At 47.2% G+C, this 25,051-nt stretch overlaps 2 protein-coding genes across 2 annotated transcripts; both read right to left on the reverse strand.

Moving 5' to 3' along the window:
• Nucleotides 1-2,900: 2,900 nt before the first annotated feature.
• On the reverse strand, nucleotides 2,901-11,940 carry LOC128898157 (fatty acyl-CoA hydrolase precursor, medium chain-like). Its single transcript, XM_054170199.1, has 13 exons — nucleotides 11,822-11,940; nucleotides 10,901-11,105; nucleotides 9,675-9,819; nucleotides 9,035-9,168; nucleotides 8,530-8,683; nucleotides 7,625-7,726; nucleotides 6,366-6,470; nucleotides 5,748-5,888; nucleotides 5,577-5,663; nucleotides 4,760-4,907; nucleotides 4,363-4,494; nucleotides 3,710-3,782; nucleotides 2,901-3,159 (listed from the first exon to the last, which is right to left on the reverse strand). Exons 1-13 carry the CDS (start codon nucleotides 11,892-11,894, stop codon nucleotides 2,985-2,987), a joined length of 1,674 nt encoding a protein of 557 aa, XP_054026174.1. The 5' UTR covers nucleotides 11,895-11,940; the 3' UTR covers nucleotides 2,901-2,984.
• A 4,787-nt stretch (nucleotides 11,941-16,727) lies between these two features.
• On the reverse strand, nucleotides 16,728-23,461 carry LOC128898191 (fatty acyl-CoA hydrolase precursor, medium chain-like). The gene is made up of 13 exons (XM_054170300.1): nucleotides 23,342-23,461; nucleotides 22,450-22,654; nucleotides 21,847-21,991; nucleotides 21,207-21,340; nucleotides 20,703-20,856; nucleotides 20,031-20,132; nucleotides 19,670-19,774; nucleotides 18,918-19,055; nucleotides 18,741-18,830; nucleotides 17,932-18,079; nucleotides 17,535-17,666; nucleotides 17,173-17,245; nucleotides 16,728-16,935 (listed from the first exon to the last, which is right to left on the reverse strand). The coding sequence occupies exons 1-13, from the start codon at nucleotides 23,412-23,414 to the stop codon at nucleotides 16,761-16,763; spliced, it is 1,674 nt and encodes a 557-aa protein (XP_054026275.1). The 5' UTR covers nucleotides 23,415-23,461; the 3' UTR covers nucleotides 16,728-16,760.
• Between the last annotated feature and the right edge of the window lie 1,590 nt (nucleotides 23,462-25,051).

The raw sequence follows: 25,051 nt of genomic DNA on the forward strand, positions 1-25,051 counted from the left end.
CGCCGAGCAGCAAAGCAACAGCGGAGCTGCGGCCAGAGCAGCTGCCCTGCCCACCAGCCACTCCTCCCGGGCCACAGAGGGCAGCTCTGCTGCGGGTGGCACAGGGGCAGCTGCCTTGCAGAGATGTGAGATGGCTGAATAGAAATGAAAGAGATTTTCTGCCCACCTTAACTAAGAGGTTGTCGTTTATGGAAACTTTGGGATGTGCCTTTTGGGCTTTCTTTCTCTCTTTGCAAGGCTCAGAAAGGCTGCTTTGTAATCTCATGTGTTATATCAGTTCAGCACATACTGTAGTTGTGTCCTGTGCCTGTGCTTGTGAACTTTACTCCACATCTAGCTAAGGAGATTTGCACAGGTGTGATTTACAGCCCAGGCTGGTGATTCCCAGCCAAGTTTAAACTGAACTGCTTAGAGAGCAAAATGTTCTGGGAGACCTCTTTCTTACTTCTCAGGAGTGAAGTTCATGATGCTAAAACTCTATTAGAGGTGGTCTGGGATTGTGCAGATGTGGGTGGCAAAGATTAAATTTGTGGCAACTGAAGACAGTGCTGCAAGTCTGGCCAGTGAAACTCCTGAATCCTTTCTGACATTCAACAGAGAACACTTTGTGTTTTACCCTCAATCAGTGAACACTGCACAATTCAGGGATCAATCAAAAAACCTCCTGCCATAGGATGACCTTTGCCTCATTCTACTTTAATGCATTTCTACCTTGCTCGATTTCAATAGCTGAAAAGCAGGGACAAACATCACATTTGTAGGCTCATGCTTGCACTAGAGCTCACAACTGCATTTTGCCTCCAGCAGGTATGGTAGAAACACTCAGAAGCCTGCATTTAAACAGGCTCAGTTTGGTTTACCACTCAGCCCTGCTGAGTATTCAACATTCACCAGAGTGTCTCTGGGACAAAGTGGAGTAACAGAGCACTGCTAAGCAGGTGAGAGTGAAATCTTTTGACCTTTTCCACTGTGATTCAGTTGTAGAACTGTGTCAGAGTTCTACTGCCCCTCTGCACTTCCAACATCAGCATTTTTTCTGTGCATATTCATGCAACACCCTCACCCCAGAGGAACTGTACATTGAATGAACCAGTGCTGGTAATGAAGGCTTGACCCAGAAATGGTAGAAACAGAAAGTGTGGAAATAATGTTGATCCTTCTAGGGCAGTTACTGCTAAATTTAAGAGGAAAAAAGTCTAGGTAGTAGAGATTGAGTCTTCCTTTCCTAGTATTGAAGTTCCTGCTGTTACAGACCATGTATCAGAAATAGGCTCTCTCTGCTGTAAAACTGACTTAGAAAGCAGGTTTTGATTGTTTGTTTGTTTCCACAGAGGACCTTTCTGTATCTAAATCAGACCAAAACTTCTGTTAATCATTTCTCTGTTGATTTCATTTTATTGAAAACAGCATTGCTGCTATATTCTGCTTTCAGGCATGGGGAGGCAGCAGGAAAAGAGGAGGTTTCTGTGCGACTCCGTACACTGTAGCCACAGAATCACAGAATGAATCATAGAATGTCTTGAGTTGGAAGAGACCTTGAAGATCATCTGGTTCCGACCCCCTGCCATGGGCAGGGACACCTCCCAGATTGCTCAAGGCCTCATCCAAGCTGGCCTTCAACACCTCCAGGGTGGGGGCATCCACAACTTCCCTTGGCAACCTGTTCCAGTGGCTCACCAGACTCACTCTCAAGAATTTCTTCCTAAGGACCAATCTAAACTGCTCGAGTTTAAATCCATTCCCTCTCATCCTACCACCACAGGCCTGTACAAAAGGTGCCTCTCCAGCTCTTCTATAGCTTCCTTCTGGAACTGAAGGCTGCTCTAAGGTCTCCCCAGAGCCTTCTCTTCTGCAGGCTGAGCAGCCTCACCTCCCTCAGTCTTCACAGGAGAGGTTCTCCAGCCCTCTGGTACCTCCTCTAGACCCTGTGAAGCTTTCTGGAGTCCTCTCAGCTTTGGAGGTGTCCCTGCTGGCTGCAGGGGGCTTGGACAAGGTGACCTTTGAGGGCCCCTTCCAACCCAATGCACTCTGTGACTCTGCCAAGCCTGGGGGTGCTGTGCACGACCTCCTGAGACTGGAATCATGCAGACAGTGTAGGCCTCACTCCCAAGGCCACTCTCACACCCATAGGACCATAACTCCCTTTCTCATCTGTGTTTAACTTGCACACTAACAAAGAAAACATTCAAAACCATAAACCAGCCTGTTCTGCAGTGCAGAACAGCATTTCAAGGTACTGCAAAAGAAGCACAGAGCAGTCTGTGCAAAGCCTGGAGACCTGAGGCTCAGGTTCTGCAATGAAAGCTGCAAAATCCATAGCTGAAACCCTTTGGGCTGAAGCAGACTGGGCACACTCCTGGCTTCTGGGATATGATTTAACCTCTTGCAATCAGCCTCTTGCAGTTTAGTGACAGAAAAGGGAGTGCCAGAAAAACCAAAAGCAACATTGATTTAGAACAAATTACAAAACAAGAAGCAAGCAGAGGTTGTCTGTCCCCATTTGTGACCTGTCAAGCTCATCTCACAGAAGGTTTTTCATGGATGCTCTGCTCCCCTCAAGTTGTTTCCAATGATGGAAGGTGGAAAGAGGCTGCAAGAATGGCAACTGACCCTTCTCTTCTGATAGAAGAGGTCAATAAGCATATAGACTACTCTGACCCTTGTGATGTATTGTGTATAGATCAGTGCTTAGAGCTGTCACTGTAATGCCAGTCTCCACCTCATTCATGGAGGATGCTGCTGTAGTTTTGCTATCCATGGATATCCACTCCCCAGGGTCTTTTGGAGCCTGAAAGATTCTGGGTTCATTACAGACTGATTTTTAGTCTCACCAACATCCCAGATTTTCCTTGATTCCCTCTTTTCACTATGATTCTATGAAGAGATCACATAGTAGGGAGTTAGGTGATTGGTAAGCTCTGCACACTGACAAACTCTCTCTGCTTTACTTCAGCTTTTAAAAGCAAACTGTGCCCTCACCACTCTCATAAGTCTGTGTGTTGTCTCTTTTCATTCATCATTTGTTCAGTGAGCTGCATCCAGAACTTCATTTTGCCTTCTTTCAATTTCTTGGACGCTTTTTGCACGAGGTCTATTTCCAGGTAGTTTTCATCCAGACCATACTGAGGCCAATGGACCAGGTCTCCTCCATTGGGATGTCTGGAAAGCAGATCATGAGAAGTTAGCTTTCCATTTGCCTGTCAGCTGTTCTCTGGCTGCTGGGGTGGAGAGCATTTCAGAAAACCATCAGCAGCTGATGTTATGTGATTCTAGTACCTGAACAATTGGATTTACCAAAATATTCATCAAGGGAGTAGCCACAGATAAAGGAGTGTCAGTACTTTGGGATCTAAAATTCCCCTGCAGAGGGATTAATACTCCTGGAACAATTCTTGCAATCACTGCTGGATTTCCACAGACCTCATTTTAAAGGAGGGGCAGTTAGGGTAGAAATTTGGGGTGCACCAACAAAAATTGAGCTGTAACTCATAGACTGATAGAATGGTTTGGGTTGGAAGGAACCTTAAAGACCATCCAGTTCCAACCCCCCTGCCATGGGCAAGGACACCTCCCACCCACCCAGGTTGCTCAAGGCCTCATCCACCTGGCCTTGAACATCTCCAGGGAGGGGGCATCCACAAGGTGACTGTTCCAGTGTCTGCCCATCATCCCTGCAGGGTTGGTGCCTAAGTAGCATTATGATCCTCACCCATTTTTAGCAAAGTTAGTCCAGTATCTCATCACAGTTCTGCTAAGTTTGCTTTCTTCTTCTGTACCTTGGCCTGTGAAGTGAAAGGTGAAATGGCAACGTTGAAAGCTCAGTCAGCAAGAAAGCAGCAGCTGCATCAAATCCAACAGACTCTCATCACCTCTGCTTGTTAGTGTGGGTGATGGCAGCTTTACCCAAGCAGAGCTCTAGGAGAGGACTGCAGTGGACTACAACAGGTAGAAAGTGTTTATGTGGAGTCCAGTATATAAGAGAAAGTCTATCCTAAAGTGGCCTGGTTTAAGGTGTGAGATATTTCTTTTACCTCTTCCAAAAGGGGCAAAAGAATTACACTCCCACAAAAGATTGGACAGCATTTCCTTTTAAAATTTCCTATCCTATTTACAAAACTACATACAATAGTACAAAGAGTATACAATATACAAAATTCCATAGTCTGGCCTTAACACAGAAGCTCATTAAGCAAAGCTTTACAAACCTCCCTTTAAACCAGGTCAACAAACCCAGGCCTTCTTGTCACAATCATAGGCTAGAAAATTTCCAGAAGAATTGAGTAGAACAGTAGAAAGTAAATAATTGACCAACTGAACAATGCTGTTGCAAGAGGGATAGTGTAGTAAGCATGGATACATCACCAGCTAAGAAAGGCTTTCCAAAGACAAAGGCAATCTCATCTCCATGATCTGCTTTCACAAACTCTGGCACCACTCCTGCCGCTGAGCTTGGGCGATGCTGAAATTCATAGAAGTAGACCTGGTTGCCAGCATCTAGTAGAACATGTACAGAAGAGTCTTAGTCTAGGAGCTGAAAATACCTGCCACCAAAGAAGATGGAAGGTTGGACCTGATCATCTTTCAGGTCTCTCCCAACCTGCATGATTCTGTGATTAGAGAAACTTCCATTACAGCTGTTTTGACAACATGAAAGCACTCTCAGTTCTTTGGAGCATGAAGCATGCTGCATGCTGTCCACAAGCACATCCCAGGATGGAACTCCACAGCTCTTCTAACAGATGCTGACTTAGAGACTCACCTCTATGGTATCTGGCCACTTCAACGGCTGAGGAAACAAACATGAAGTCTCCTATTGCACCAAGAAGGCCATCTCGCACCTGAGCACGGTTTTCTGCCTTCCCAATGTACTCCTTGTATACTTGGTCAACAACTTCAGAGCTGGCAGCCTGAAATGAACAACAAAAATACTTCTTGCAGTGATGAACAACAATATCAAGAGTAAGAGCCCTGAGTGTGCCAACTGCATATCCCTGGCTAAGCAGAGCAAATCCTCAGCTGTACCAGAGTGTGGCTCAGAGGTCAGACTGGGGAGTTACCCAGCTGCCAGCTCTGGATGCTCTCAGGGAAAAGAGGTTTGCATGGTCTAAAGATCTTTAGCCAAACATCACTCAGTGATGCTGATAAGCAGGTGGTCTCTTCTCCCTTCTGTGCAAGTGCCCCTCATGGGAGAACAGAAATCCTGCTGGGTTCTGTGCAATTCAGCTCTTCTTGAGGGTAGCTACAATTTACTCCCTTTCAAGAACAACCACGGCTCTGCCTTTGCAGGGCCATGATGGATGTCTGTGACACTGAATGATCCATGGCAAGTCCTGGCCATTGCTGGATTTCCAGAGAACTCTTTAGAAGGAGAGGCATTTAGGATAGACATCTGGGGGATATTTTCAGTTGCTAGTGGCACAAGGAGTACCCCAAGTCTACTGCCCACCACTACCTCATGGTAGGAAGAGGTCAAACAGAACAAAGTTTGCTTCTAATATATAGCCCTCCAGGAGTACCAATGCAGGAGCAGAGCAGTGAAGCAGCAGCACTGAGTTATTCTGAAAATGGTCTCTCACCTTAGGGTCTAATGCCAAGATGTTCTGCAAAAGCTGACGTGCAACATCCTTATCCAGACCATCTCTGAAATCAGGGAATTTCATCGCCTGCATGACACAGAGAATCACCTTTGTTAGAACAGCTCCTGCTAACAAAATGATAGCTAAGGAACAACAATAAGAGTCTCTTACCATGGGAAGTACCCATCCAAACTCCCAGTTGTTCATTCCTATCATATATGGCACTGGATTGATCATTTTTTCAGATAGTAATTTCCTGGGGGTCTTTGGGAAAAATACACCATCTGGACAGCCCCCAATGAACCCAGTAGGCTGAGGGGAAAACAAAGCTTCATTAATACATAGATTGTGCTTCCAGGGGGAAAAAAAAAAAAGATAACTAAAAAAAAATGTTTTAATTAGTTAAGTGCCAGGTGAATAAAAGAAGTAACAGCATTTAAGCCATCCCTAAATTTTCTCTGTATTTCATCTGTATAGAAACTGCAAAGGAAGGTGGAATCCAGACCTGTGAGCAGACACAGTATGTTGTATTAATTAATTTTTCAAGATAAACAGTGACAGTTCCCACACTCCTTTCCTTTCCCTGGCAGAGCATGACACCAAAACACAAGGAGCTCAGAGTCCCTGCAGGATGAAAGGCAAGGAAGCTCTTCACAGTTTTCAGGTGTCAAGGAGGTCAAGTGTTACTCTCACTTCCAGCTCTCCTGATGTTCCAACACACCAGCAGCATACACTGTTGTGGGCAGATCTGAGAGGTCATTTCAATGCAAGCAGTCTAATCTCACCTACCATTTTTAGTGTTATCTCAAGTATCTCTTCTTCTGTTTTTCCTCTTAAGCATTCCACCATTGCAGCTGAACTGGATTGGTCACAGCCAGCAGCAGCAGCAACTCTCTGCAATCAATAAAAACCAGAGACTCACTTTTTCATCTGCTTCCCACAGAAGGCTCCATGTACCACTGAGCCTAAGATTCCAGCAGGAGGGAGTCTGAGCTTCTGCACAAGGATCATTGAAGCCAGACAGGTTCCAGCTGCAGAGGCAGGGAATAAGGATCCTTGTAACCCTTCACAGCATGGGCTGAGCAGAAGGACAAAACATATGGCTCCAGAATAGTTAGAAACAGATGTCCTGTCTCTAGATACTCTCATGCAGCCTTCCTGTAGGATCCCTTCAGGTACTGGAAAGCAGCTCTCAGGTCCCCCTGGAGTCTTCTCCTCTCCAGGCTAAACACCCCCTGCTCCCTCAGCCTATCCTCACAGTAGAGGTGCTCCAGCCCTTGGATCATCTTTTGGCCTCCTATGGACTCACTCCAACAGCTCTGTGACCAGAGTTGGAGGTAGTATTCAAGGTGGGGTCAAGATAATTCTGGTAAAGAACACACTGGGCTGAGAAGGCAGTGTGACATAAAGGAGTGAAGCACTGTAAGAATACAACCACATAGATGGCAACAAAGTGTACCTGATACTGGTCTTGATGGGGTCTTTTGGGGCAGAGTAACAGCAGGCATTAGAGAGGCAAAGCTTATTATAAGGTTGCTGCTTTTATATACCAAATTATTAAACACAGGTTCAAGGGAGCTGTCTCTTGCAGCTGAAAAAAAAAGACCCCACAGAAAAATGGGTTGAACTCAGCTCTTCTTTGCTACTATAAACAAATTTAAGAAAGTCTTGTTTATTTCCACACAACAGGCATCAAAAAGGAGGCAAAGAGAAGGGTATTCAGAACCTGGTGCCACTGATCAGCCAAAAATTCTAGCTCACCCTTTTTTTGAAGACAGTGCATGTTAGAGCATGGCTGTCCATGGCAACATTTCTCTGCTTTCTCTCTTGGCTTCCTTACTTTTTGCTGTCACTCAGAACTTATGTGGGTACTTGGGTATTTGAAAAGCAAGCATTGTTCAAAAGGTGCTGTCTGCACACAGAAATGCTGACTTCAAGGAGTGTGGTCATACTTTCACAAGAAGAAACTATCTGTTTCTGGAATTGAACAGTTTAAGATAGGCAAAACTACCCAAAATAAATAATTCCAATTAACACAAAATACCCACTTGTGCTGTCTCCTGGGGCTTTTCAGTGAACAGAAGCTTGACTGCAGTGCCACTCTCTGAAATGGCCTTGTGGAACAAGCCCTTTGCCAAGGGAGATAAGACCTGAGAAAGAGAAGGAGTAAATATTACCAGCAGCCAGGCACTGTGTTCAGACCACTGCCTTAGGGGTGCAGCATCAGGAATTTCAAAAGCAAACATCCTAAAAGTGTTGCTCTGCAGCCTCTGCTCACAGCTACACCTAGGGCTTTGGCAGTGCTATCGGTGAGGAGCTCAGGCCTGCCTGTTCCCCTCCCAGAGCACCTTTTTTCCAAGGCTTCATGGAATGGCTGCAAGCCAGGCATGGCTTGATTGTAGCTGTGGCCAAGACAGCCTGGCTGTGCTGCAGAAGAGGAGTAAAGAACTACTGGCCAAAGGGCAGGAGTTGGGAAACAAGAATTTTATCACATGTATCCCTGAACCCTGGCTTCATGCTGTGAGCTGTCATGGAATCACAGAATGGGTTGGGTTGGAAGGCACCTGAAAGGTCTTCCAGATCCAAAGCATGGACAGGGCTAGCCCAGGTTGCTCAAGTCCCCACCTGGTCTTAAACAATTCAAGGGACAAGGCATCCACAGTTTCTCTGGGCAGCCTATTCCAATGCCTGACCACTAATTACAGTTAGAGGGAAACATTAGCCTAGTCCCTGTCTGCAAAGACTGAAAATAAATTACCATTGGGTATCTTGTAGCATAGAAATTTTCCCTCATCTCCAACCTAAGCCTCCCCACACACAATTTGAGGCCATTTCCTCTTGTCCTGTTTGCTTTCAGATCATCACTTTCCATGCAAGTGTGAAAAGTGAAGGGGCACAGTATTGGTTTTTTCCCCACCCCAAGTCATTAAATTCAACATCACTGTGAACTTACAAGAGCAGAAACACTGATTCCTCCTGCAGATTCTCCAAAAATAGTGACAGCTCCTGGATCTCCTCCAAACTGGTTGATGTTCTCCTGAATCCACTGTAGAGCTGCTACTTGATCTAAATAGCCCCAGTTGCCCCGGGCATGTTGATCACCAGTGCTGCAGAGAAAGAACAGAGTTCTTTAAGTGCTCAGCACAAGAGGGGGAAACAAAAGGGCAGGGAGACAAACTCTCTGTGGGAGAAGAAAGCAGCTGCCATTCTCTGCACAGAGCTGCCCTACTCAACTCAACACAGAAATGGCTCAGAGAGTGTTGAGATTAGAGTAGCAATTGAACCACAACAGCCTTGGAGGCTGACCTGGGACTTGTACATTGCTCCCAGCACTTGCATGTGTCAGTAAGGAATGCAGAGTTGGTTTGCCTAGGCAAATATCTGCACATCTCTTCACCAAGGCTTTGCACACACTGCTTTGGAAGTCACTTAGCCAAAGCTGAGCTAAAAGAGCTTACCTAAAATAGCCAGCAATACCCAGTCTGTACTGAATGGTTACAACCACCACGCTGTCAAAGGCTGCTAGTGCTGAACCATCATATGATGAAGCTGCTCCTACAGCTAATGCACCTCCATGGATCCATACCAGGACCTGGAATGACAGAACCAGAAACCACCCAGCACAGTTAAGAGCTCCCAGTGAGAGAATGATCCAGTGAAGCATAATCCAAAAGATCCTATTTTGTGCTGTTTCATTCCTGACTATTTCAGGTTTCGATTCACAAGCACTTTAAAGATCATCCAGTTCCAACCCCCTCCACCCCCCTTCAATGGGCAGGAACACCTCCCACCAGCACAGGTTGCTCAAGGCTCTGTTCAGCCTGGCCTTGAACACCTCCAAGGAGGGAGCATGGTAGAAGTCTTTCAAATCTGAGGCCTGCATGCCACAAAAGGACATTGATTTTATTAATTACCCAGTGCTTCATGACTTGGAGGAGATTCTTGAGAGGAAATCAAACATCACCCAGTAATAAAATCTGACTGGGCAAAGAATGTAACCTGATCAATCATCACAGCAGCTCCTCAAAGTCTGCAAGTAGCACAGGTTGCAGGTTTGCAGGGAAATTATTTTGCTAGAGGTTTTATCATTTTCCTTACAGGCAGCTTCTCTGGTGCCTCTGTAGAAACAGGGGTGTACACATTGAGGTATAAGCAGTCCTCAGACACTTGGAGAGCAACTTTTTCTTTCCTGTTAGTAACAGCATTGGACAAATATTGTCCTTTGACTTTATCCTGTAGACACCTGAAGAAAGGAGAAAGCAACAAACCACAGAAATCATTAACACCTCCAAGCTATCAGCTGTAGCTTTTTGCACTTCCATGACAAGGCCCAAACCAGAAGCAAATCTCTGCTACATTTTGAGGTTATTAGCAGCACAAAACACTGAATTTTTATCACTTAACATATCCTCTGCCTGTGGCCTGGCATTAAGGAGAGCTGTAAAAAGGAACCACAGCCTGCAGCTGTCAGCCTGCTCCAGGCTAAGGCTTTGGAGCAGATGCAGCCTGGTCTTGGAGGCTTTGGCCTCAGGAGGCCTCCAAAGGGCCAGTTGGAGAAATGAGCCCAGGCTGAATTCTGATGTGCTGTGTATGGTGCAGAGAGTTTCCTTTCTGCCTTCATGTATTTACTTTTGTACAGCATATTCCCATGTCACATCCACGGCTGTGTGAGCATTCTTATTTCACTCCTCTGAGGAGGGTAAAATCCCTTTCTGTCTGCTCAAACCCAGGGAGGTGTAAAAAGGAGGCACAGCCTGCAGCAGCACAGTGAGATGCAGATCTTCTTTTGCATGTCTCCAAATATTACAGAACTATGGCTAGAAATTACTTCAGAGGCAATGCAGCTTCATTATTTTACATCAACAAGGGCTTTTTAGGTTGTAATGGTAAGTGTGAGGCCTAAGGCACTGAACAAGGGCAGTGGTACACATGGAGCAAGCTCTGCTTTTCTCACATGGCCTCCTCAGTGTGTCACTCACTCCACTGATTGTTGTTCTCCTACTAGTTTATTCCAACCTTTCCCCACCTTCTTTCTGTCTCTGCTCCAAAGCTGCACAGACTGCAACATTGCCAAATGCTCCCAAAGCACAGCATTCTTGGCAAAGTGCTGGCCCCTGTCAGCTGATCCCTGAGGCCCATTTTTAACAGAAAGCAGCTTACAGAGATGTCTTTAGCAAGGCATTCCCTGCAACAGCTGCAGATGGGAAGGAGATGGCCCCAGGCAATTGCTCTGTGTGGCCTGTGATTGCTCTGCACATCAGTGTCCTGGAGCTGCACACAGTAGAAAATCATTTACAAGGTGAGTGGCTTTGTCACTGTCTTACATTGGTGGGTAGGAAGTGGCATCTCTGACACCTTTCCACGGCTCAGGTGGCTGGGGTTCAGAAAACCTCAGTGGTCCAACTGGAGGCTTAGCAAAAGGAAGTCCCAGAAAGACATTGACACTCTTCTCAGCTGCATCTACGTGGAACTGGTACCCTCGGACTCTCCCGTGTTTGGTCTCCACTTCTGGTTGCTCTGCTTTTTGCCCTGGGGGATGTGAGCACAAAATCCCATCGCTGCTCTGTGTCTAGCTGCACATTCCTAAGAGCCTGAGCTGCTTCCACACTCCCCTTTGCTTTGCTTAAACAATTCACATGCAGAAGGCTTCACCAATCTTCAATCAGCACAGCTAACATTATTTCAGCCTTCCTTTGCAGTGGCTTCTCTGTGTAATCTCCCCCAGGTCTAGCTTCTGCCTTCTCCTGCTATGCACAGACATTGATGACTGCATTTAGATCTGAGTGCTTTGTGATGCTGGTTGGTAGCTGAAAATCCAATTGATAGCTCTGGTTAAGAAATGGCATTTCCTCTGGAAGCAAAGATCTGTGAGCACACAGAATCTATTCTGGAGCCTTTGAGGGCACACACAGCCAAGAGAAGAAGCTTCTAACATGCCTGAAAATAGCCTGGCTGGCAGACCTACTGCTAACATTCAAGCAAGGTCATCATTTAAGACTAGGGAGGATTGGTCATGGAAGATCAGTGTGAGAGTCCCCAGCACCAAATCACCAGTGTGCTAGAGGGAACGACTGGAAACAGATCTCGAAAAGAAAGGAAGAGCTCCCAGCTGTTCAGAGTTAAGTTCTGTGCAGCAAGGGCAGGTGCCCAGCTGCTCAGAGAAGGCTGCGGTCCCCTCGGTGAGCAGCGGCACGTTTGCTGTCTCCTGAGGGAAGGCGAGAGGGAAAAGCCCTTCCGACGCTTACCAGTAGCTAGCAGCGCTGTGCCCGCGATGGTGAGAATCAAGGTGAGCAGTGCCAAGCCCTTCCCAGTTGCCATCTTGCAAGGCAGTCTAACATTTCCCCGCCTGGTGTGCTGCCTTTTATACTCTGTGGAGTGGAGCTGTTGCGCAAGGCGAGCGCCGAGCAGCAAAGCAACAGCGGAGCTGCGGCCAGAGCAGCTGCCCTGCCCACCAGCCACTCCTCCCGGGCCACAGAGGGCAGCTCTGCTGCGGGTGGCACAGGGGCAGCTGCCTTGCAGAGGAGCCCCCCCACTGTCATGTGGCTCCTTAGTGCTGCCCTGCTGCTGCAGCGCTGCTCACTTGCAGGGGGAAATGAGGATTCCTCTGCACGCTGCACAGGCAGGACAGCAGGAAGGGAACTACACTTCTGCTTTATTACATCTCTTGGCTTCCTTTTGTTTGACAGAAACCACAGTAGGCAACTCTTCGTTTCCTGCAGGGTGGACACCTTGCCTGCCACTCAGCCCTGCCCATTCAGGGAGGTTTCTCTGGCAGCTAACACAGCAGATCAGTTTCCCAACACTGAAGAGGTGACTTCCCAACCTGTGTAGTGTGGGAACAATAGCAAAGCATTTGGGTGGTTCCAGCATTTTAATGCTCTGAAAAATCAGAAGAGGTTAGGAGCTTTTGTGTGAACTCACATTTGTCATGGGAAGAGGCTATGGAGCAGAGGAGAGAGATGAGGGCTGAAGAGAAATGAGAGCTTTTCTGCTCACCTTAACTAAGAGGCTGTGGTTTATGGAAGCTTAGGGCTCTGTCTTTCTGTCTTTTTCTGGTTTGCAAGGCTCAATAGCTCTTGCCTCAGAAAGGCTGCTTTGCAAGCTTATGTCGTGAGCACTGCCAGTTGTTCCTAGAGACGCACTTACTGCTTGCCCCTTCGTTGGCAGCTGAGGAGGCCATAGAGGCTCAAGGCCATTAAATCAGTTCAGCACATGGCATATACATGTTGTACTTGTGTCCTGTACCTGTGCTTGTGGACTTTACTCCACATCTTGCTCAGGAGATTGCACAGGTGTAATTTACAGCCCAGGCTGGTGAATCCCAGCCAAGTTTAAACTGAACTGCTCAGAGAGCAAGCTGTTCTGGGAGACCTCTATCTTGTTTCTCAGGAGTGAAGTTCATGATGCTAAAGCTCCATAGAGGTGGTCTGAGATTGTTCTGCACTGCTGTGGAGCTACAGTCTGCACTGTGTTGAGAGGTGTGTTGAGATTACAGCAAGGGTGGGGAGGCACTGGAACAGGTTGCCCAGGGAGGCTCTGGATGCCTCCTCCCTGGAGGTGTTCAAGGCCAGCTTGGATGAGGCCTTGAGCAACGTGGCCTGGTGGGAGCTGTCCCTGCCCATGGCAGAGGGATGGATCTAGATGACCTTTAAGGTCTCTTCCAACCTAAACCATTCTGTGGATGTATGACTGTGTATGCACTGCCAGTGGAAGGAGGCATCACCTCTGCAAATGTGAGAGGCAAAGACTAAACTTGTGGCATCTGGAGAGAGTGCTGCAAGTCTGGCCAGTGGAACTCCTGAATCCTTTCTGTCATTCAACAGAGAACATTCAGTGACTTGCCCTCAATCAGTGAACACTGCACAATTCAGGGATCAATCAAAAATTTCCTGCCTTAGGATGACCTTTGCCTCATTCTACTTTAATGCATTTCTACCTTGCTCGATTTCAATAGCTGAAAAGCAGGGACAAACATCACATTTGTAGGCTCATGCTTGCACTAGAGCTCACAACTGCATTTTGCCTCCAGCAGGTATGGTAGAAACATTCAGAAGCCTGCATTTAAACAGGCTCAGTTTGGTTTACCACTCAGCCCTGCTGAGTATTCAACATTCACCAGAGTGTCTCTGGGACAAAGTGGAGTAACAGAGCACTGCTAAGCAGGTGAGAGTGAAATCTTTTGACCTTTTCCACTGTGATTTAGTTGTAGAACTGTGTCAGAATTCCACTGCCCATCTGCACTTCCAACATCAGCATTTTTTCTGTGCATATTTCATGCAACACCCTCTGTTAATCTCCTTTTCATGGCAGTGGCACAGCACTTAGAGGAATTGTACATTGAATGAAAATCTGTCAGGACTGTTTTGAGCTTATACACCCTTCCCTAATCATCTGAGCTAAAACCAAGTGGGAGTGACAGTTGCTTTGTAGCAATTGCTGTTTATCAAAACATCAGTCATGTTAGAAGTCCAACTGTACCTGCCCAGGTCTGACTGGCAACCAAGTTTAGACAGAATGATGTAGGCTATCCTACCCAATCTCCTCCTCTATAGTCATTCAGAAAGAAAGGGTGGCCAGGTAGTTACTAAAGAACATTATTAGCTATGAAAAAATCTTAGATATTTCCATAAATACAGAGAAGAGATGAAATAATGTGGAACCGATGGAATATGCCCTGTAGGATCTGTGGTGCTGCTGTGAAGCAACAGGACACTCAGGAGTGGCCATGTTGTTCTTGAGTTGATGGCTGGACTCAATGATCTTAAAGGTCTTTTCCAACTGAAACAATTCTGTGATCCTATGAATATGGTTAGGATAGGGGCAGCAGCCAGATACAGGAGTCAAAGAAGACACAGCAGAGAAAGAACTTCTTGACAACACTGAAGTGTCTTCATTGATTTAATTTTATTAAAAAGAGCATTGCTGCTATATTCTGCCTTCAGGCATGGGGAGGCAGCAGGAAAAGAGGTTTCTGTGCAACTTCATATACCATGGCCATAGAATCACAGAGTGTCTTGAGTTGAAAGATGATCTAGTAAAGATCATCCAGTTCCAAGCCCCTGCCATGGGCAGGGTCACCTCCCACCAGCCCAGGATGCTCAAGGCATCATCCAACCTGGTCTTCAACACCTCCAGGGAGGAGGCATCCACAGCCTTCCTTGGCAACCTGTTCCAGGGTCTCACCAGACTCACTCTTGTGGCAATGCCAGTGACAAGCAGTGTGAGCAGTGTAGGCCTAGAGCCTGACATGGTGGTAGGCCATGCTCAGCATAAGTGCAGAAGTGGCTAGCAGTGTAGCAAAACAGTGCTGTACCTGCAGCATGTCACTAAAGCAGGACACTGGTAGCTATAAACACAGAAAGTTATCTGGGAACAACAGGACACGCACCTGCATCAATAACCTCGCGTGTCACTAGTAGTTGGACCAATAGCCTATAATAGCGTGATGTGTGGTGACTCATGGGAACCAGTGAAGCTATGCCAACGAGGCTCTCCGAGTTTATATAAGTTGTAGAAGTTCCCCTGATATGCACTTTCCTTTCTTCTTTGCTTTACTTTACTGTGCTACACTCAGTATGCTCGCACTATAGTCCTACACTACTGGAACAGTAAAGGAACAATACTCGACCATATTGCTCGTCTGTATTGACTCCAGTCTCTGTCGCCCATACACTCTCAAGAATTTCTTCCTAAGGACCAATCTAAACTGCTCGAGTTTAAATCCATTCCCTCTCATCCTATCACCACAGGCCTGTACAAGAAGTGCCTCTCCAGCTCTCTTGTAGCTTCCTTCTGGTACTGGAATGCTGCTCTAAGGTCTCCCCAGAGCCTTCTCTTCTGCAGGCTGAGCAGCCTCACCTCCCTCAGTCCTCACAGGAGAGATAATCCATCCCTCTGGTATCTCCTCTAGACCCTGTGACTCTTCTGGATCCTCTCAGCTTTGCTGGATCTCTCCCCAAAACAGAATATGACCTCAAGGCTTAGCATCAGGACAATGGTCTTACAGTGGAGCAGGGCACATTTAGCCTGGACATCAGGAGGAAGTTCTTCACAAGGAGAGCAGAGAAACACTGGCACAGGTTGCCCAGGGCTATGGTGGAGGCCCCATCCACTGAGACATTCAGGTCAGACTTGGGCTGCCTGATCAAGTTGGAGGTGTCCCTGCTGGCTGCAGGGGGCTTGGACAAGGTGACCTTTGAGGGCCCCTTCCAACCCAATGCACTCTGTGACTCTGCCAAGCCTGGGGGTGCTGTGCACATCAGCACGACTTCCTGAGACTGGAATCATGCAGACAGTGTAGGCCTCACTCCCAAGGCCACTCTCACACACATAGGACCATAACTCCCTTTCTCATCTGTGTTTAACTTGCACACTAACAAAGAAAACATTCAAAACCATAAACCAGCCTGTTCTGCAGTGCAGAACAGCATTTCAAGGTACTGCAAAAGAAGCACAGAGCAGTCTGTGCAAAGCCTGGAGACCTGAGGCTCAGGTTCTGCAATGAAAGCTGCAAAATCCATAGCTGAAACCCTTTGGGCTGAAGCAGACTGGGCACACTCCTGGCTTCTGGGGTATGATTTAACCTCTTGCAATCAGCCTCTTGCAGTTTAGTGACAGAAAAGGGAGTGCCAGAAAAACCCAAAGCAACATTGATTTAGAACAAATTACAAAACAAGAAGCAAGCAGAGATTTTCTGTCGTCCTTTGTGACACATCAAGCTCATCTCACAGAAGGTTTTTGATGGATGCTCTGCTCCCCTCAAGTTGTTTCCAATGATGGAAGGTGGAAAGAGGCTGCAAGAATGACAACTGACCCTTCTCTTCTGAAAGAAAAGGGCAATAAGCATATAGACTACTCTGACCCTTGTGATGTATTGTGTATAGATCAGTGCTTAGAGCTGTCACTGTAATGCCAGTCTCCACCTCATTCATGGAGGATGCTGCTGTAGTTTTGCTATCCATGGATATCCACTCCCCAGGGTCTTTTGGAGCCTGAAAGATTCTGGGTTCATTACAGAGGGATTTTTAGTCTCACCAACATCCCAGATTTCCCTTGATTCCCTCTTTTCACTATGATTCTATGAAGAGATCACATAGTAGGGAGTTAGGTGATTGGTAAGCTCTGCACACTGACAAACTCTCTCTTTACTTCAGCTTTTAAAAGCAAACTGTGCCCTCACCACTCTCATAAGTCTGTATGATGTCTCTTTTCATTCATCATTTGTTCTGTGAGCTGCATCCAGAACTCCATTTTGCCTTCTTTCAGTTTCTTGGATGCTTTTTGCACGAGGTCTATTTCCAGGTAGTTTTCATCCAGACCATACTGAGGCCAATGGACCAGGTCTCCTCCATTGGGATGTCTGGAAAGCAGATCATGAGAAGTTAGCTTTCCATTTGCCCGTATTGGGGTGGAAGGGACCATCCATTTCCTACCCACCTGCCAGGGGCAAGGACACCTCCCACCCACCCAGGTTGCTCAAGGCCTCATCCACCTGGCCTTGAACATCTCCAGGGAGGGGGCATCCACAAGGTGACTGTTCCAGTGTCTGCCCATCATCCCTGCAGGGTTGGTGCCTAAGTAGCATTATGATCCTCACCCATTTTTAGCAAAGTTAGTCCAGTATCTCATCACAGTTCTGCTAAGTTTGCTTTCTTCTTCTGTAGCTTGGCCTGCGAAGTGAAAGGTGAAATGGCAACGTTGAAAGCTCAGTCAGCAAGAAAGCAGCAGCTGCATCAAATCCAACAGACTCTCATCAGCTCTGCTTGTTAGTGTGGGTGATGGCAGCTTTACCCAAGCAGAGCTCTAGGAGAGGACTGCAGTGGACTACTACAGGCAGAAAGTGTTTATGTGGAGTCCAGTGTTTGTAAGACACAAAGTCTCCCCTAAAGCCCCCCAGTAAGTGAAGTGAAGAACAATGCTGTTGCAAGAGGAATAGTGTGGTAAGCATGGATACATCACCAGCTAAGAAAGGCTTTCCAAAGACAAAGGCAATCTCATCTCCATGATCTGCTTTCACAAACTCTGGCACCACTCCTGCCGCTGAGCTTGGGCGATGCTGAAATTCATAGAAGTAGACCTGGTTGCCAGCATCTAGTAGAACATGTACAGAAGAGTCTTAGTCTAGGAGCTGAAAATACCTGCCACCAAAGAAGATGGAAGGTTGGACCTGATCATCTTTCAGGTCTCTCCCAACCTTCATGATTCTGTGATTAGAGAAACTTCCATTACAGCTGTTTTGACAACATGAAAGCACTCTCAGTTCTTTGGAGCATGAAGCATGCTGCATGCTGTCCACAAGCACATCCCAGGATGGAACTCCACAGCTCTTCTAACAGATGCTGACTTAGAGACTCACCTCTATGGTATCTGGCCACTTCAACAGCTGAGGAAACAAACATGAAGTCTCCTATTGCACCAAGAAGGCCATCTCGCACCTGAGCACGGTTTTCTGCCTTCCCAATGTACTCCTTGTATACTTGGTCAACAACTTCAGAGCTGGCAGTCTGAAATGAACAACAAAAATACTTCTTGCAGTGATGAAGAACAATATCAAAAGTAAGAGCCCTGAGTGCGCCAACTGCATATCCCTGGCTAAGCAGAGCAAATCTTCATCTGTACCAGAGTGTGGCTCAGAGCTCAGACTGGGGAGTTACCCAGCTGCCAGCTCTGCATGCTCTCAGGGAAAAGAGGTTTGCAGGGTCTAAAGATCATTAGCCAAACATCACTCAGTGATGCTGATAAGCAGGTGGTCTCTTCTCCCTTCTGTGCAAGTGCCCCTCATGGGAGAACAGAAATCCTGGTGGGTTCAGTGCAATTCAGTTCTTGAGGGTAGCTACAATTTACTCCCTTTCAGAACAAGCCTGGCTCTGCCTTTGCAGGGCCATGATGGATGTCTGTGACACTGAATGATCCATGGCAAGTCTTGGCCATTGCTGGATTTCCACAGAACTCTTTAGAAGGAGAGGCATTTAGGATAGACAACTGGGGGATATTTTCAGTTGCTAGTGGCATGAGGAGTACCCCAAGCCTACTGCCACCAGTACCTCATGGTAGGAAGAGGTCAATCAGAAAGTTTGCTTCTCATATATAGTCCTCCAGGAGTACACGTGCAGGAGCAGAGCAGTGAAGCAGCAGCACTGAGTTATTCTGAAAATGGTCTCTCACCTTAAGTCCCAGTATCAAGTTTTTCTTCAAAAGCTGATATGCAACATCCTTATCCAGACCATCTCTGAAATCAGGGAAATTCCTCATTGTCTGCATGACACAGAGAATCATCTTTGTTAGAACAGCTCCTGTTAACAAAATGATAGCTAAGGAACAACAGTAAGAGTCTCTTACCACAGGAAGTACCCATCCAAACTCCCAGTTATTGACTCCTATCATATATGGCACTGGATTGATCATTTTTTCAGATAGTAATTCCCTGGGAGTTTTGGGGAGAAATACACCATCTGGACAGCCACTGAAGAAGTCAGGAGGCTGAGGGGAAAGAAAAAGAAAAATAAAAAAGCTTCATTAATACACAGATTGCTTGCAGGAAAAAAATGAAAAAAATCTGGAAAAAAAAATCTGGTTTGATTCTGTAGCTCCAAAGCAAATTCAATTAAGTGCCAGAAAAAAAAGTAGTATGAGTATTTAAGCCATCCCTACATTTTCTCTGACAGAGTTTCTGCACTAGAAAGAAGGGTCTGTGAAGATCAGCATTATGTCCTCAATGTTTTTGAGCCATATACCATGGTATCCAATGTACATCTTAGTTCAATCCTCATTTGGATGTGTGGTGCACATGTGTGGGGTTAAATAACTTCTGTGTAGAACCTGCAAAGGAAGGTGGAATCCAGACCTGTGAGCAGACATTGTGACAGTTCCCTCATTCCTTTCCTTTCCCTGGCAGAGCATGACACCAAAACACAAGGAGCTCAGAGTCCCTGCAGGATGAAAGGCAAGGAACCTCTTCACAGTTTTCAGGTGTCAAGGAGGTCAAGTGCTACTCTCACTTCCAGCTCTCCTGATGTTCCAACACACCAGCAGCATACTCTGTTGTGGGCAGATCTGAGAGGTCATTTCAATGCAAGCAGTCTAATCTCACCTACCATTTTTAGTGTTATCTCAATTATCTCTTCTTCTGTTTTTCCTCTTAAGCATTCCACCATTGCAGCTGAACTGGATTGGTCACAGCCAGCAGCAGCAGCAACTCTCTGCAATCAATAAAAACCAGAGACTCACTTTTTCATGGGCTTCCCACAGAAGGCCGCATGTGCCACTGAGCCTGAGATTCCAGCAGGAGGGAGTCTGAGCTTCTGCACAAGGATCATTGAAGCCAGACAGGTTCCAGCTACAGAGCCAGGAAACCTCAGGAGAAGTCCCTCTGCAGCCTTCCTGTAGGATCCTGCAGGTATTGCAAGGCAGCTCTCAGGTCCCCCTAGTGACCACAAAATGCCACAAAATACCCACCCGTGCTTCCTCCTGGGGCTCTTCAGTGAACAGCAGCTTGACTGCAGTGCCACTCTCTGAAATGGCCTTGTGGAACAAGCCCTTTGCCAGGGGAGATAAGACCTGTGAAAGAGAAGGAGCAAACATTACCAGCAGCCAAGCACCGTGTTCAGACCACTGCCTTAGGTGTGCAGCATCAGGAATTTCAAAAGCAAACGTCGTAAGAGTGTTACTCTGCAGCCTCTGCTCACAGCTACACCCAGGGCTTTGGCAGTACTATCAGGGAGGAGCTCAGACCTGCCTGTTTTCCTCCTAGAGCACCTTGCTTCCAAGGCTTCATGGAACGGCTGCAAGCCAGGCATGGACTGATTGTAGCTGTGGCCAAGACAGCCTGGCTGTGCTGCAGAAGGGGAGTAAAGAACTATTGGCCAAAGGGTAGGAGTTAGGAAATAGGAATTTTATCACATGTATCCCTGGCTTCATGCTGTGAGTGTCATGGAGACCTGAATGGTCTTCCAGTTCCAAATCCCTGCCATGGGCAGGGACATGCCCTCTCTGGCACAATTTGAGGCCATTTCCTCTTGTCCTGTTTGCTTTCAGATCATCACTTTCCATGCAAGTGTGAAAAGCGAAGGGGCACAGTGTTGTTTTTTTTTCTCCAAGTCATTAAATTCAACATCACTGTGAACTTACAAGAGCAGAAACACTGATTCCTCCTGCAGATTCTCCAAAAATAGTGACAGCTCCTGGATCTCCTCCAAACTGGATGATGTTCTCCTGAATCCACTGTAGAGCTGCTACTTGATCTAAATAGCCCCAGTTCCCCCGGGCATGCTGATCACCAGTGCTGCAGAGAAAGAACAGAGTTCTTTAAGTGCTCAGCACAAGAGGGAGGAAAAAAAGCCAGGGAGACAAACTCTCTGTGGGAGAAGAAACCAGCTGCCATTCTCTACACAGAGCTGCCCTACTCAACTCAACACAGAAATGGCTCAGAGAGGGTTGAGATTAGAGTAGCAATTGAACCACAACAGCCTTGGAAGCTGACCTGGGACTTGTACATTGCTCCCAGCACTTGCATGTGTCAGTAAGGAATGCAGAGTTGGTTTGCCTAGGCAAATATCTGCACATCTCTTCACCAAGGCTTTGCACACACTGCTTTGGAAGTCACTTAGCCAAAGCTGAGCTAAAAGAGCTTACCTAAAATAGCCAGCAATACCCAGTCTGTACTGAATGGTTACAACCACCACGCTGTCAAAGGCTGCTAGTGCTGAACCATCATATGATGAAGCTGCTCCTACAGCTAATGCACCTCCATGGATCCATACCAGGACCTGGAATGACAGAACCAGAAACCACCCAGCACAGTTAAGAGCTCCCAGTGAGAGAATGATCCAGTGAAGTATAATCCAAAAGATCCTATTTTGTGCTGTTTCATTCCTGACTGTTTCAGGTTTCAATTCACAAGCACTTTAAAGATCACCCAGTTCCAACCCCCTCCACCCCCCTTAAATGGGCAGGAACACCTCCCACCAGCACAGGTTGCTCAAGGCTCTGTTCAGCCTGGCCTTGAACACCTCCAAGGAGGGAGCATGGTAGAAGTCTTTCAAATCTGAGGCCTGCATGCCACAAAAGGACATTGATTTTATTAATTACCCAGTGCTTCATGACTTGGAGGAGATTCTTGAGAGGAAATCAAACATCACCTAGTAATAACATCTGACTGGGCAAAGAATGTGACCTGATCAATCATCACAGCAGCTCCTCAAAGTCTGCAAGTAGCACAGGTTGCAGGTTTGCAGGGAAATTATTTTGCTAGAGGTTTTATCATTTTGCTTACAGGCAGCTTCTCTGGTGCCTCTGTAGAAACAGGGGTGTACACATTGAGGTATAAGCAGTCCTCAGACACTTGGAGAGCAACTTTTTCTTTTCTGTTAGTAACAACATTGGACAAATATTGTCCTTTGGCTTTATCCTGTAGACACCTGAAGAAAGGAGAAAGCAACAAACCACAGAAATCATTAACACCCCCAAGCTATCAGCTACACATGGAGCAAGCTCTGCTTTTCTCACATGGCCTCCTCAGTGTGTCACTCACTCCACAGATTGTTGTTCTCCTACTAGTTTATTCCAACCTTTCCCAACCTTCTTTCTGTCTCTGCTCCAAAGCTGCACAGGCTGCAACATTGCCAAATGCTCCCAAAGCAGAGCATTCTTGGCAAAGTGCTGGCCCCTGTCAGCTGATCCCTGAGGCCCATTTTTAACAGAAAGCAGCTTACAGAGATGTCTTTAGCAAGGCATTCCCTTCAACAGCTGCAGGTGGGAAGGAGATGGCCCCTGGCAATTGCTCTGTGTGGCCTGTGATTGCCCTGCACATCAGTGTCCTGGAGCTGCACACAGTAGAAAATCATTTACAAGGTGAGTGGCTTTGTCACTGTCTTACATTGGTGGGTAGGAAGTGGCATCTCTGACACCTTTCCACGGCTCAGGTGGCTGGGGTTCAGAAAACCTCAGTGGTCCAACTGGAGGCTTAGCAAAAGGAAGTCCCAGAAAGACATTGACACTCTTCTCAGCTGCATCTACGTGGAACTGGTACCCTCGGACTCTCCCGTATTTGGTCTCCGCTTCTGGCTGCTCTGCTTTTTGCCCTGGGGGATGTGAGCACAAAATCCCATCGCTGCTCTGTGTCTAGATGCACATTCCTAAGAGCCTGAGCTGCTTCCACACTCCCCTTTGCTTTGCTTAAACAATTCATTCTCATTCAGAAGGCTTCACCAATCTCCAGTCAGCACAGCTAACATTATTTCAGCCTTCCTTTGCAGTGGCTTCTCTGTGTAATCTCCCCCAGGTCTAGCTTCTGCCTTCTCCTGCTATGCACAGACATTGATGACTGCATTTAGATCTGAGTGCTTTGTGATGCTGGTTGGTAGCTGAAGGTTCCTCTGGAAGCAAAGATCTGTGAGCACACAGAATCTATTCTGGAGCCTTTGAGGGCACACACAGCCAAGAGAAGAAGCTTCTAACATGCTGGAAATAGCCTGGCTGGCAGACCTACTGCTAACATTCAAGCAAGGTCATCATTTAAGACTAGGGAGGATTGGTGATGGAAGATCAGTGTGAGAGTCCCCAGCACCAAATCACCAGTGTGCTAGAGGGAACGACTGGAAACAGATCTCGAAAAGAAAGGAAGAGCTCCCAGCTGTTCAGAGTTAAGTTCTGTGCAGCAAGGGCAGGTGCCCAGCTGCTCAGAGAAGGCTGCGGTCCCCTCGGTGAGCAGCGGCACGTTTGCTGTCTCCTGAGGGAAGGCGAGAGGGAAAAGCCCTTCCGACGCTTACCAGTAGCTAGCAGCGCTGTGCCCGCGATGGTGAGAATCAAGGCGAGCAGTGCCAAGCCCTTCCCAGTTGCCATCTTGCAAGGCAGTCTAACATTTCCCCGCCTGGTGTGCTGCCTTTTATACTCTGTGGAGTGGAGCTGTTGCGCAAGGCGAGCGCCGAGCAGCAAAGCAACAGCGGAGCTGCGGCCAGAGCAGCTGCCCTGCCCACCAGCCACTCCTCCCGGGCCACAGAGGGCAGCTCTGCTGCGGGTGGCACAGGGGCAGCTGCCTTGCAGAGGAGCCCCCCCACTGTCATGTAGCTCCTTAGTGCTGCCCTGCTGCTGCAGCGCTGCTCACTTGCAGGGGGAAATGAGGATTCCTCTGCACGCTGCACAGGCAGGACAGCAGGAAGGGAACTACACTTCTGCTTTATTACATCTCTTGGCTTCCTTTTGTTTGACAGAAACCACAGTAGGCAACTCTTCGTTTCCTGCGGGGTGGACACCCTGCCTGCCACTCAGCCCTGCCCATTCTGGGAGGTTTGTCTGGCAGCTAACACAGCACATCAGTTTCCCAACACTGAAGAGGTGACTTCCCAACCTGTGTAGTGTGGGAACAATAGCAAAGCATTTGGGTGGTTCCAGCATTTTAATGCTCTGAAAAATCAGAAGAGGTTAGGAGCTTTTGTGTGAACTCACATTTGTCATGGGAAGAGGCTATGGAGCAGAGGAGAGAGATGAGAGATGGCTGAAGAGAAATGAGAGCTTTTCTGCTCACCTTAACTAAGAGGCTGTGGTTTATGGAAGCTTTGGGCTCTGTCTTTCTGTCTTTTTCTGGTTTGCAAGGCTCAATAGCTCTTGCCTCAGAAAGGCTGCTTTGCAAGCTTATGTCGTGAGCACTGCCAGTTGTTCCTAGAGACGCACTTACTGCTTGCCCCTTCGTTGGCAGCTGAGGAGGCTCTAGAGGCTCAAGGCCATTAAATCAGCTCAGCACATGGCATATACATGTTGTACTTGTGTCCTGAACCTGTGCTTGTGGACTTTACTCCAGGAGTACTTTGCTCAGGAGATGCACAGGTGTAATTTACAGCCCAGGCTGGTGAATCCCAGCCAAGTTTAAACTGAACTGCTCAGAGAGCAAGCTGTTCTGGGAGACCTCTATCTTGTTTCTCAGGAGTGAAGTTCATGATGCTAAAGCATAAAGAGGTGGTCTGAGATTGTTCTGCACTGCTGTGGAGCTACAGTCTGCACTGTGTTGAGAGGTGTGTTGAGATTACAGCAAGGGTGGGGAGGCACTGGAACAGGTTGCCCAGGGAGGCTCTGGATGCCTCCTCCCTGGAGGTGTTCAAGGCCAGCTTGGATGAGGCCTTGAGCAACGTGGGCTGGTGGGAGCTGTCCCTGCCCATGGCAGAGGGATGGATCTAGATGACCTTTAAAGTCTCTTCCAACCTAAACCATTCTGTGGATGTATGACTGTGTATGCACTGCCAGTGGAAGGAGGCATCACCTCTGCAAATGTGAGAGGCAAAGACTCAACTTGTGGCATCTGGAGAGAGTGCTGCAAGTCTGGCCAGTGGAACTCCTGAATCCTTTCTGACATTCAACAGAGAACATTTTGTGACTTACCCTCAATCAGTGAACACTGCACAATTCAGGGATCAATCAAAAAACCTCCTGTCATAGGATGACCTTTGCCTCATTCTACTTTAATGCATTTCTACCTTGCTTGATTT

This window comes from Dryobates pubescens, chromosome 19, assembly GCF_014839835.1.
Source record: "Dryobates pubescens isolate bDryPub1 chromosome 19, bDryPub1.pri, whole genome shotgun sequence".
Taxonomy (NCBI): domain Eukaryota; kingdom Metazoa; phylum Chordata; class Aves; order Piciformes; family Picidae; genus Dryobates; species Dryobates pubescens.